The following is a 13,287-nucleotide window of genomic DNA, read 5'->3' on the forward strand; positions in this document are numbered from 1 at the left end:
CCTCTATCCACTTCTGTCAGACCTTTCTCTTTCTAAACCCTTATGTCCCTATAGTCACTCAAGCTTTAAGGCTTTTCCCCACTAGGGACTCATGAGGGGCTCCGGGACCTGAGGTTAAAAATATGAATTGGAAACAGGCTGGATTTTTTTATTCACTCAGATGAGCTTTAGAGACACCCCGACAACGCTTTGTCTCTCTTCGTTCCCTCACCCAAAATTTAGTCCACAATCTCCGTAAGATTACACATCAAGGCAACAAAAAACCTAACGGTCTCCTCTGCAAACATTGTTGGGGGCACTTCAGCCCTCATACTGACTGAGCAGGAAACACAAGCGTGGTAAAAAAAATACAAAGGAAGGATGAGAGTTAGCGCTTTTATATAAACCACCAGTGAGATGTAAGTGTCAACCTGAAGCTATAAGCTCTGTCTATACGTTTTCATATGTATATGTATGTTATGTATATAAAATATTTTCCTACCTCCAGATACCATTGCCAATTATAACTTTAGATTATAAAATCCCTTAATGGAGTTCTATTCTGATTGACTTGAAAATAAGACCTCATATAAATTAAACATTCCTAGGATTTCCAGAAATTAATGAAATTAAACTTCTTATACTTTCAAAAGTATTTTTATAGGAGCTAACCCAAATGTTTTAAGAATCCAAGTTAACATATATTTAAGTAAAGCTTTGGCAAACAAGACTAGCTCAATATTAGTTTAATAAAAGCAGCTACGTCTTTTGAGTTATTGCATTGAGTATAATGCATGCATATATTTTTATTGTACTTAAATATGTTCTTCCTAAACTTTTACAGGTTTACTGACAGAATGAACTAGCATTACATCTACATTTATATTTAGCCAAGTTGAATCATTATTCTGACAAACTTTATTTCAACAGTAATTAATGTTTTGTAATAAGACAACTTGAAGATACTTTCCAAAATCTTGTAGTAACTTAAAACCTTACACTTATGCTAAGTTAATTCACGGATAGTCATTAAATACCTAAGTCATTTCAAAGTAAAATAGGATACTGAAGCACAAGCATTTCAAGTTGACACAGTTTTCTCTTATTTTTATGGTACCAAAAACCTATACACGTTTAATTAAGTCTACTAATGAACATCCTCATTTTGCCACATTGAGAAGTTGTACTATCAGGAGTACATGGCTATAAAAAGTTGTACGATGTATACTCATAAGCTGTCATACCAGCGTATGACAAACAATTCACAATTATCCACCTCATACTTTTCTCTGTAAAATAGCAGTTATGTAATTATAAGTTATAATCTTATAGTTTATAAGAATTATAAATTATAATCTTATAGCTTATACGATTATAATTTATAAGATTATGTGCTTATATGTAAGTGAGCCTCTCCTAGGAGAAAGTGACAGAAAGGAACAACCCTGTATGCAAGGTATGCAGGATGCGTTTTTATTAAGGAAAAATAAAACAGTCCTAAAGTAAAATGACTAATTGTTTCAGAATGAGAAAGAGGAAGATGTAGGACAAAACCTGAGTGAATATAGAGTTATAAATAGTTCATGAAAAAAGAATTTTATTTGTTGTGGTCAAAGCCAGCTAAGATTTGATGAGCTTATTTGTAAGATTTTTCAAAAAGCATTTTAGTATTAAATACTACACTGATGCACAACTAAAACTTGGTGTTCTACTAAAATGACAAATTTCCTTAGGTTATTGGTCTGCTCTTAATGCAGAGGTTATGAAAGGTTTTTCTCTCCCCTCTGAGTAATTTCCCTAGGGGGCAAAGATTCTGTGTCTTATCAGAATTTTTGTGCTTGTTGTTGACTTTATCATGTCTTGATTCCAGTCATGTGCTGCCTAACGACGTTTTGGTCACGCAGACTATGACAGTGGTCCCATAAAATTATAATGGAGCTGAAAAATTCCTATCTCCTAGAGACGTCATAGTCGTCCTAACATTGTGGTGCAACGCATTACTTATGTGTTTGTGGTGATGCTGGGTAAACAAACCTACTGCGCTGCTAGTCGTGTAAAAGTATAGCACATACAATTATCTACAGCACATAATACTATATAATGATAACAAACGAATACTGCTGGCTTATGTATTTACTATACTCTATTTTCTATCGTTGTTTTAGGCTGTACTCTCCCTACTTATAAAAAGAAAAGTTTGTTGTAAACAGGACGCTGTGTTACACCAGCAGCAGCCTCATCCATGTTTCCCATGTGCCTCGATTGCATCATCTTCTCCTGCGCTTGATTTAATCTCATGTTGCTTTGTACAGTAACATGCTGTACAGGCTTGCAGCCCAGGAGCAACAGGCCACACCATACAGCCTCGGTGTGTAGGAGGCCGTGCCAGCTAGTGTGTGTAAGTGCACTTTATGATGTTCACACAATGACAGAAGCGCCTAACAATGCGTTTCTCAGAACACATCCCCATCGTTAGCAGGGCATGACTGTACTTAAAAAAACAAAGTCTTCTCACTTTTAAAAGGGCTATGGTTCTTTACCATCATATTCCTTCCTATGTAAACTTGTAAAAAAAGATTTTTGAAACTTTGGTTAAATAGGTGGCAAAGTATTTTTTCCCACTGCCCGATGACCCTATTTAATCAAACTTTCAAACTGCTTGACAACTTCTGACTTGCCGCCTTTTTAAAATCAAATCCTAAATGATGTCTTTTGCACCTACAACTATCTTTGAAATTTCCCAAAGGGCCCCTTTAGGTTCACAAAGACTATTTATTCTTTCACTTGGTAAAAAGAGGCGTGTTAAAAATAAACAGGTTTAGGGAGCATTTTTTCAATCCGTTGAGATTTTGCTTCCCAGCAACTGTCATCAATTTGGCTCAAATAAACTCTTATAAGTTTAAAACAAATCAAATAAAATAAATAGATTTATTTGATCAGTGTTATGATTTGCATGGGAAGCACTGTCAGATCAGAAGAGATGCTCACCCTCCCCTAGGTTCAATGTGTATGGGGTAAAATGTTAATACGATTATTTCAGAAATTGTAAGTAGTTCCTAGAAATTTATCACTACTCTCCTCATTGTCCAGGATGTTTCTATTTATCAAGAGTCCTGGTGCTGCTTTGCCCAATATTAGGCAACATATAGTGTCACAAGTCATAATTTCAGTTATACTTTTTACATTTTCATGTTAACTTGGTCACAATCTGACTTCTTTAATTTAAATACAGTATATTCTAGATAGCCAGTCGTTCTCAATTGGGGATTCACATCACTTATGGAATTTTATTATATAGATATTAAGGACTTACTCCAGTATTCTTCTTCTTTAAAATAAGGTTAATCGCCATATTTCTAGTTTGTCTGTAACTTTGTTGGATTGACTTGATTTTGATTTGAATGTCAAAAACCAACTTCCTTGTCAACTGCATTATTTTTTATAACAAAGTCTCATCAGATCTTTCACTTCTAAAATTATCGGTAAGTTAATCACCACCATTTCAAGTCTTTTGTCTTCCACACAGTTGTTTGGTTTCCTCCATGATTCCCTAAAAGCGCCTGCAAATCAGCCACAGGCCAGAGTGCTCATCTTCAACAACAAAAAAGGGCTGTTAAAAAAGGACGGACTACACCAGGTCCTCATGGGCACAAGCGTCTGATGGTATCACTTAAATAGCTTTAAGACTATACCAGTGGACTGAGTCAGGATTTCCAAAAAGCTGGTGGAGAAGCAGTGGATTCATGAGACTGCTAGCCCAGGATCTAGCAGAACAAGAATTAATTACATAGGACTGAATAAACTGATGATGATTACGGGTTTTGTTTAAAATATTGCTGATGCTTTAATGTCCTGTTTTTTTGGACATGAGGAATTCCTTTCTCTTTTCTCTTAAGCCATCTATAACTCATTAACAATTCAAGCAAAGTATGCTTTTGTAAATGGAAATAAAACATTTATCTTTTTCTCTCTGACTCCTCCGTAATTCAAAGACTCTTATTGAGTATTCATATTTTCATGGCAATATAGTTATCTGCACAGGTTCAGGAAGAATCTGTTTTGCTAGTTGGAGACATTGGTTAGGCAACCAAGGCTTTGATTGGAATGCCGTATTTGAAAGTAGTGCTCATTGAATCAAATATGACCGGACACTTTTTAGGAGCTATGGCTGACTTTGCAGGGCCCATGCTTACAGCCTTTTGGGAAAACTGGACTGCTAATTGGACTGATACCTGGGTCACGGAGTTCCCAGCCTTACAGGTAAAGTAAGCAAGGTTTCTGCTGGGCAGGTCCAGGAACCCTAGGATATTTGGGGAACCTCAGGACTTTACTCAAATCTATAGGTACTGCAAGTGAAACCTGATGGTGAATTCTTGGCTTGGCTCCCTGGCCTCCAGGTGCTTTTAAAAGTCCAATCCAAGATTCCTTATAAAAACTTTCAGCAAAGCAAAAGTAAAAGGCCTACACCTACATAAATAATCAGGCCAAATCTAATGAGACCAACTTCACAATGACTCTTATTTTATCCCATTATGGACTAAATGTTTGTCTCCCTCCCCCCCCCCCCAAATGTGTATGTTGAAATACTACTCCGGCTCACGTGAGGGTATTAGGAGGCGGGGCTTTTGGGAGGTAATTAGCATTAGATGAGGTCATGAGGGCGGAGTCCTCAAGAATGGGATTAGTACCCTTGTAAGAGTGAGAGTGCTTGCCTGTTCTCTGCGCTCCACCCGTGAGGATTTGAAAAGAGGTCAGCAGTCTGCAACCCGGAAGTGAGTCCTCACCAGAACCTGACCATTCTGGCACCTGTATCTTGGACTTCCTGCCTCCAGAACTGTGAGAAATCAACTTTTTTGTAAGCCACCCAATCTATACCACTTTTGTTACAGCAGCTTGAGCTGACTAAAACTATTCCTAATAGTGACCGATTTTGTTGTAAACAAGAGGGACACTGACCAAGTGCTCGCAATTCCCCATTACTTACCCACTGACTTTGCTTGACCAAACTAGTTAGGCTTGTCTCCTCTCCCACAGGCCCCTAAACTTGGCCTGCCCTAAGTTTAAGCAAGTACATGTAGAACTTTCTCTTAACAGCTCATTCCAAGCATCAGCTGACCGCAGAAAATAAAAAATTCCAGTTAAACTATCTTGCTCATGCAATCTGCTCACCCCCACCCACTTGGCCCACACTCCTACAAAATTCCTGCTAGCCCTGCTTACCCTTCTCTATAAAAGAAGTCTTTTTGTGTTTAATTTTTGAGATGCCTGCAGATCTGGCGGTTAAAGCATTCTCCCAATTGCAATAATCCTTTTGAATGAAGTTCTCCCTTAACCTAAAGCCAGATTTGTTTTTATTTAACAGTACTATGACAAACCACCTATTTGCAAACTCCAAGACAACACTGACATTTATTTTCCTCTATCAAAAGTGATTGGTATCATTTTCAAAACCATAATAAGGCCCATGTAAAACTAGGTACATACAGAAAATACCGCACATAAAATTACTTTCCAGAACAGCAATCTGGCCTTAGGTTAGTCATTCGTCTTTTTAATTTATAAAATGAAGAAGCTGAGCCATAGAAGGCAATTTCTAATATCCCTTCTATCCTATCAATCTTGATATGAATTTGGTAAAAAGGTTTAACTGAGACAGCCATTCATAAGTCAGTACACAGAAACAACATGCTGGAGAACTACTGAGTGCATCAGCAGAAAAACAGAAACTTGGATTTTTTTTAAAGTTTGTTTCTATAACTTCAGAAACAAAGATTTCAGAAATAATTTCTCAAGATAAAGATTCCTGATCAAACCCACATTCATTCAAAAATACTTCATATATCCATCCATACAATGGAATATTCAGCCATAAAAGTGAATGAAGTACTGATACATGCAACGTGGATGAAACTTGAAAACCTTATGCGAAGTGAAAGAAGCCAGATACAAAAGGCCACACATGGTATGATTCCATTTGTAAGAAATGTTCAGAATAGGCAAATCCATAGAGACAGAAAGTAGGTTAGTGGTTACCAGAGAGTGGGGGGAAGGGGAAATGGGAAGTGACTGCTAAGGGGCATTGGGTTTCTTTTTGGGGTGATGAAAATGTTCTGGAATTAGATAGTGGTGATGATTGTACAACCTTGTGAATATACTAAAAACCATGGAACTGGACACTTTAAAATGAAGAACTTTATGGTATGTGAATTACATCTTTTTTAAAAGCTGGGTTAAAAAAGTACTTGAGCACGTTAATTATCAGTGCAATAGTTACATCCTAAAACCAAAAAACACATTACATAATCCACACTTCAAATTCAGCTTCAGTTAAAAACAGGCTGATTTATTTCTGATTAGTATGATTAGTTTTCCCTAATTTGTGCTAAAAATACAAAAACTTTACGGTAGTTACAAATTTATAATGTAACCACGTCTAATAAGTAATTTGAAACAAAAAACAAAAATGAAACTCCAAATAAGATGGTATAATTATTATGAAAATTCACATCTTCTTATACTGCTTTAAATGTAAAATTTAGAATACCTAATATATACAAAGCTCTGGTACATGGTGATATATAAAGGAAAATCTATTCCTGAAACATTTTTTAACAAAAGGCTGTTGTCTACAAGGGCCTAAATCAAGAAACTCTTACAAATAAATACAATATAATGTGTAGCTAAGAGTTCATGTTAATGAAGTTCAGCTGTTAGCTTTCTCAAACTTGCACAACACAGTATCTTTAAATCGGATATGTGGATATACATAGATTGCACCTCCCATAAAACTGGCAGATAATGAGGAAGACTCCTATCCCTATATCCTACACTTGATGTGGTTTTGGTCCAGGAGCAACAAAGTGATGACCAACCAAGGTGATTGGAGAAAATGGTCTCTGGTCAAACATACATAGTTGATAAAGGTATAGTTTTCCATCTAGGTGACTATTTGAAAAATATGACTATTGCTGATCATGTTCACCTCTGCATTTTTATTTTTACTGAGAATCTAATCAATAACTTTAGGCCTAGTATCAATTAATAACTTAAAAAGTCACTTAATTAATGTGTTTTTGCCTAAAAATATGATTTCACTTCGTATCCCCAATCTCCTGGCCTTTCCAAGTAAGGTATCACAGAAACAAAAATTAGCAAGTTACATTACAGCTAATAGAATCACAGCACTGAAGTACCAGTAATTTTCAACAAATAGAGCCCAGGCACATTTTAATATTTTCCAGTCCCACAGCCAAATTATCTTGAACCTTTTGTGAGGATAACACAGTTTGAGAAACAAAAGCATACGCTAATAACATCATGTAACACTGTTTTCCTTGTATTTATAATGAATTATATTTTAAATGAATAATTTCAAGGACAAACATACTATTCTTAGGTTGCCCAGTCCACATATCTGACTAAATTTCAAAGTTATTCACATGGAGTAGTGTTCCAATCACTAAGATGGGCTCATTTTACAGAAGATACATAAGGACTCTCATACAAAGAATAGTGAAACACCCAATGCAGGAACTCAGGATAGCATATACCCATCCCACAGGGAGAGAAGTCCATCCAACTGAATAATTTTAATTGCTGTAAACAAATAATACAATAAAGTTTCTCAATTAGACAATTTTGATAAAATTATTTTACCCATACTTCTCTTAAATAAGTAAATGAGTATCACAATCAACTGAACTGTTTATACTGTAGCTTATTTATAATAATCACCTAAAATAGTGTTAAAGTTACAATCCTTTAGAAGGTAAAATAAATTTAGTAGATAGTGGCCATCTTGTTTACATAAAACAAAATAGAAAATATCAGAAGTCAAAGTATTTCACGGAGCTTTTGTTTCAGTTACAGAAGAGTCAAAAAGGTTAAAAACCACTGGCCTAAAACTGACTGCCTAAAATAGTGCCTGGACTTAAATGTTTTACTGGTCTTTCCTGAGCCAGTAAATTAATATTTCTATTAATTTAGCTATCTTAATCACAGCAACCAATTATTCAAAGTCTACTATTGTCTGCACTGCGCACTGTACTGTCCCTTTGCAAACATTATCTCATCAGTTCCCACAGTAATCTTGTAAGGTATCATCGCCATCTAACAGAAGAAACTAAACTAAGTAAACTTGTCCAAGGCTACGTGAAGTGATAGATTTGAACTTGGTTTTTCTGTCAACAAACCCCATACCTTTCTACTGTAATGCCCCTCTTTATAATCTTCTCTGAATGTAAATTTGCAATAAAATTTCCATGATGAAAATAGATTTCCTCAACCCAAAACAGAACTACAACCTGAGTTACTTGTTTTTCCAATATGTTCAAATTATAAGTTCACATAAAATATTTCCTATTTATATATATACCCCTTCACAGAATCTTTTGATACTCAAAAAAGACAGTTGTTTCCGATATCTGAAGCACCTATAACTATATGGAAACAGTATTTCAGATCAGCAAATACTGATGTAGGTCACTTAATCTGATACTGATATAGGTCACTTAGGTATTTAATTGGAAAAACCTCCAATTAAAGCAAAAACAAAAAATTGAAAAACTGAACCATGAGAAATCACCGTTAGGCCTAATTATAACAATGATCTGAAACCTAAACGTTTCATCACCAATCAAATTATTCCCTAGGCAGATGAGCAAACCTTACGTCAAGTAAGTAAGCTGGGATGAAAGTATCAGCTTCAACTACAGTATATGAAACTGTCATCAAATATCAATTCACACAAATCACCCCAATGCTTTACAGGTTATCTGGTCCAGGTTCTCGCCCAGTGTGTTGCTTGGAACAAAGGTTCAGCAGAATGGTAAAAGGATTTATGAACAAATTCGTCATGAAGTTTGGGAAACAGTGGATTAAACAAAGTTAAAATTGGTCTTTATACCTTAGGATATCTCAGAGCCCTCAATGTGTAAATATGTATTATGGAATTTCCAAAAGAAGGATTCATTATCCTAATGAACATAATAAGGTGTATGGTGATTAAGTGACCTATCCAAGGTCACACAGCTAGCTAATGGCAAACTTAGAATCAGAACCTACTTCTCCTGATTCCCACTCCAAAATTCATTCTACCTCCCTAAGACCTCATCACACCTAACATTAAAAAAAACAAAACAAAACACTTTTCCACGGGTTGCTTCTATAAAAAGATAGGAAACATTAGTGGCTTGTCCTGACAGTATTTACCACCACCCCACTAAAACAAGTAACAAAAAAAAAAGGTAAACAGCAAAGAATTTTTATAAAACAACAAAAGCCTCCTCAAAGTAAGCTAGGACATAGTATTGACAGATTATACACACTAATGGTACTCTAAAACATATATTCTAATAAAATATTTCCTCTAGAAAATCGGAGATACAATCTTTTTTAATCAGTACCTGGACGGAACTAAGAGAATGGTAAAAATAACCTAGATTGTGAGGTCCGTTAGAGCAGCGACCATGTCTATTTTGCTCACCATATACCAGAGCCTGAAATATAGTAGGTATTCCATACATATTTGCTAAAAGAATGAACAATAAATCTCTGTTTTACCATTAGATACAGATCAAGTTATAATCTCTCTGAATCTGAGTTTCCCCACTTGCAAATGAAGCGGTCAGACCAAAATGATCAAGATCTCCCCTACCTTTAAGAATTCATGAATCTTATACAAATTATTAATAAATCTCAAATCCCCAGCATTTGAGGCTATGTCCACAAATAATCAAAAATTGTAACAAAAATTAACATTTGCATGTCACTTCATATTCATTATTTCATTTAATACGCCCAATAAACCTGAAAATTAGAGTGGTATTATTATCCACATTTTACAGGTAAAGAAACTGAGGCCCGGAGAAATTGACTGCCTACACCAGAAACACAGTTACTAAGTAGTGAAGCACAGACTTGAAACCCAAGATTTTAGAGTTAAAATCTCCAATTCTTTCCATTACACCCTGTCCTCTGACAACAGGGATGGACATGCAGCCTAGCTGATGACGCCATTATTCCCTGATGTTCAGCTATTAACAGGGTTACAGGGCAAGAGGTTTCCCAAACTCTCTCATCATCCCATCTTCCCAGTTAAAGCTCCAACTCTTCAGTAAAGAAACATGACCTTAATACAACAAATTAATCACATTTTTCTCCTTGGAACCCAAGGTTAACTCTTATCACTATTATAACAGAGGATGACATTATCAAAGAATGAAAAGAAGTTAATTATGAATAAAATGCTTCACAATCAAAAGACAGTTTTAGTTCAAATAATATGTACTCACAGTTAAGTACTGTTACATTCAAAGACCACCTTATGTCATTATTATATTACATTTAAAATGAAAGCTCCACTTTTGGAAACTTTTGTTTGCTAGTAGGTATGAGGCCATTTAAACTATTAACGCTTAGGTCTTGTTACAATACTACCATACTTCAAAATACTACTTCAAGTTCAACTTCTCTTAATTCCAGTAATGAACAAACCCAACTCTAGGCTCAAACTTGGTGTTAAAATAAACAAATGGCATTTACATCACACCCTTCCCCTGCAAGAAATACAACTGGGTAACCAGGAGCATCCCGGCTTATGGATTTAGATTTCCCCAAGACTTTAACCAATCAGCTGACTCCCACATTTGTTAACTCGATTAATTTTCTGTCTTCAAATATATACATATTCTATGTAAAATATAATTGTTTCTCACAGCTATGGCAAAACCCCCTTTCAACAGGGAGTATACTATAATAAACATATACTTATTAAACCTCTCCAGTGCGTAAACACCACATTAAATCCTCTGCCAAGAAAATTAAATGAGCATTATCTTTCTGGGGGTTACATGTGGAAACCGTTTGGAATACACTTAGTGAGTCCTAATTAAGTAGAAGTAGATAAAATATGCAAACATCATAATCCTACAGAAGAGTAAAGAAAAACAATTCTTCCTCAAAAAAGAAAAAGGTCACTTATGCTCACCCAAACTAAATCTGTACATACAGAAATGGCATACCTGGCTCACTCATATCACAAGATCGTTAGTTACTATCATGTTCTGTAAACTTCAGTAAGTTCTGGAGGCTTAACAAAAGTTTAGCTTATTAAATCAATAGCTAAAAAGCTCCATAGATTCAAGAGGTCCCACACTTTAAAAGAACTGACCGTGAACGGCAAGTGAGAATTTTAACAAAACCAAAGCTACAAGCCATTGCATCAATCAGGATTTAAATTCCTCTCCTGGTAAACGCTCAATAGCATCAGACTCATCACCACTTCAACACTGGTAAGTTTGAGAAGAACTGTTGATATCTTGCCGGCCAGTCTAAACCTTAGGGAACTGTCACAAAATAAAAGTCACAGCATATGTGACAGCTTTGCATGCCAATTCAAAAAACCACAGGACCATCGAATGTATGCGATTCTCAGAGCAAATTACATAGAATAGCCTATGTTATTTACCAAAGTGCCAAGCAGTCCCCAGGGGAGCGCAGCAAATGATAACTTAGGTCCCAGGACAGGCTCCTTTTCACACAAGGATGACTTTCCCAGTTAGTGCCAACTGTACACTCGCATGCTCCGAAAATAGGGGCAAGTCCTGAGCACCAGGGGTGGCAAGGGCAACGCTTCCATTTTATTATGGGCTGAAGCTCCGAAGATTCCCAACGCTGAATCGCTCGACCTATAACCTCGGAGTCACTTTCCAACTGTGCTCTCACCCAGAATCATTATATCCCCAACGGAAGCCAATTATTAGTTGTAACAAGACCTGAAAAAATAGTAAGAGGACCCTAAAAGTGCACATAAGAGACACAGAAGAGGTGGGGGCTTCGAGGAAGAAGACCAACGTTAAAGCATCTTGGGCTCCAACATTCTAAACGCCAAAATACATACAAAGACCCTGCTCCCGGATGACCGCAGGCAGAGAGAGACACACAGAACCTCAGTCATTCCGACAGCATGGGACTCCAGGGGTTCACCTAGACCAGCAGCCCGGGCTGAGGCTCTGATTTGTCCCGAGAAGGTCTTAAACCGAGGCAGGGGTCTGCATTGTGGCCAGACAGAGCGCACAGCCCCTTTTCCCGGGCCCCTTTCCCTCTCCTTCCCCACCACCAGGCCTCTCCCCGCTCCTCTTCTCCTTTTCCTCCCTCCTCTCTCCCCTCCCCCCAGACACACACAAAACAAGGCCACCTCCCCCCCAAATCCCACCAACTTTCCCGTGTCCACCCCCCCGCCCTTCCCACCTCTCAGGAGCACACAGAAACTGCAGGCCAGGAGGCTCCTCAGGACGGCCCCCATCTTCCCTTCTTGCGTGCTCTTCTCTCACCGGCGAGGGGCGACCAGAAGAGGGGGAGGCGAGGAGCCGGGGCGGCCGCCGCAGCGGCAGGTCTGCACGCTCATGCTTCCCAGCTTTCCAGAGAGAGAAGAAAGGGGCACGTCAGGGCTCCGCGCGCGCCGCCGCCGCCCTCTCTACCGCGCCGCTCTGGCCAGGGTTCGCGCGACGCCAGCGTCTGCTTCCATCCCGACGCCTCCTCCCCCGGCGCCCCGCTTCCCCCGCGCAGTTCCTCATTCAGCCTCTTCCTCTCACGCAGCGGCGCAAGGATACGAGCCGCCCGTCGCCGGGATGCGCGGCCAAGGTGTCCCTGCGCGCGGCCGAGCCCCCTCCCTGGGCACCCCCTCTCTGGCAGGTATGAAAGAAAGTGGGGGGTGCACGCCCTGCCTCTGCTTGGAGACTCCCGGAGACCTGCGGGGCGAGCAGAGGAGAGTTGGAGGGGATAGGCCGCCCCGCGGCGCATTCCAATGGGATTCTTTGCCCGGCCGGCCGCTGGAGCCCTCCCCGTGGAGGGCGTGAAGCGACGTCGAATAACATTGGAGCCGGCGTGGTCGGGACTACTTTCTGCTGCTCCGCCGGGCAGCCGCCTGCTCCGCTCTTTGTGCGGCGGCCGCCGGCGGATCCAGGTGGAACTCGGGGTCCCCGCCGGCTGCACCTGGGCCGGGGTAACGGGGGTCGGCAGGCCGGGGGTGCCTGCGCCGCAGATCCACGCTGGCGGAGCCACGTGGATCCCGACACGGGATGAGGAGCTCCATCTTCAGGGTTGGAAATTGGTTTAGGCTATTTTTTAAGGAAAAGAAAAACCGGTGCCCCTGAACACCAGCTTCAAACGTGGATCTGGTGAAGGATGCTCAAACCCCAACTCTAACTCAGGTTTTTTATTTCTCTCCTGGCTTCCCCGAGCTACAGACTCCCCCCAGAATTAAGTCCTACACGAACTAAAGATTTCTAAAGTGTCAGATAAAATTTC

General features: G+C 39.0%; 1 protein-coding gene across 1 annotated transcript in view; it reads right to left on the minus strand.

Moving 5' to 3' along the window:
* LRP6 (LDL receptor related protein 6) overlaps positions 1 to 12,544 on the minus strand; it is a 125,786-nt gene extending 113,242 nt beyond the window's left edge. The window contains exon 1 of the mRNA XM_019744743.3: positions 12,229 to 12,544. Coding sequence (XP_019600302.1) covers positions 12,229 to 12,283 — 55 coding nt within the window. The 5' untranslated portion in view covers positions 12,284 to 12,544. The remainder of the gene's footprint in view (positions 1 to 12,228) is intronic.
* Positions 12,545 to 13,287: the final 743 nt, after the last annotated feature.

The sequence above is a fragment of the Rhinolophus sinicus genome, chromosome 1 (assembly GCF_057876585.1).
Source record: "Rhinolophus sinicus isolate RSI-liver-muscle chromosome 1, RSI-T2T, whole genome shotgun sequence".
Lineage (NCBI taxonomy): Eukaryota > Metazoa > Chordata > Mammalia > Chiroptera > Rhinolophidae > Rhinolophus > Rhinolophus sinicus.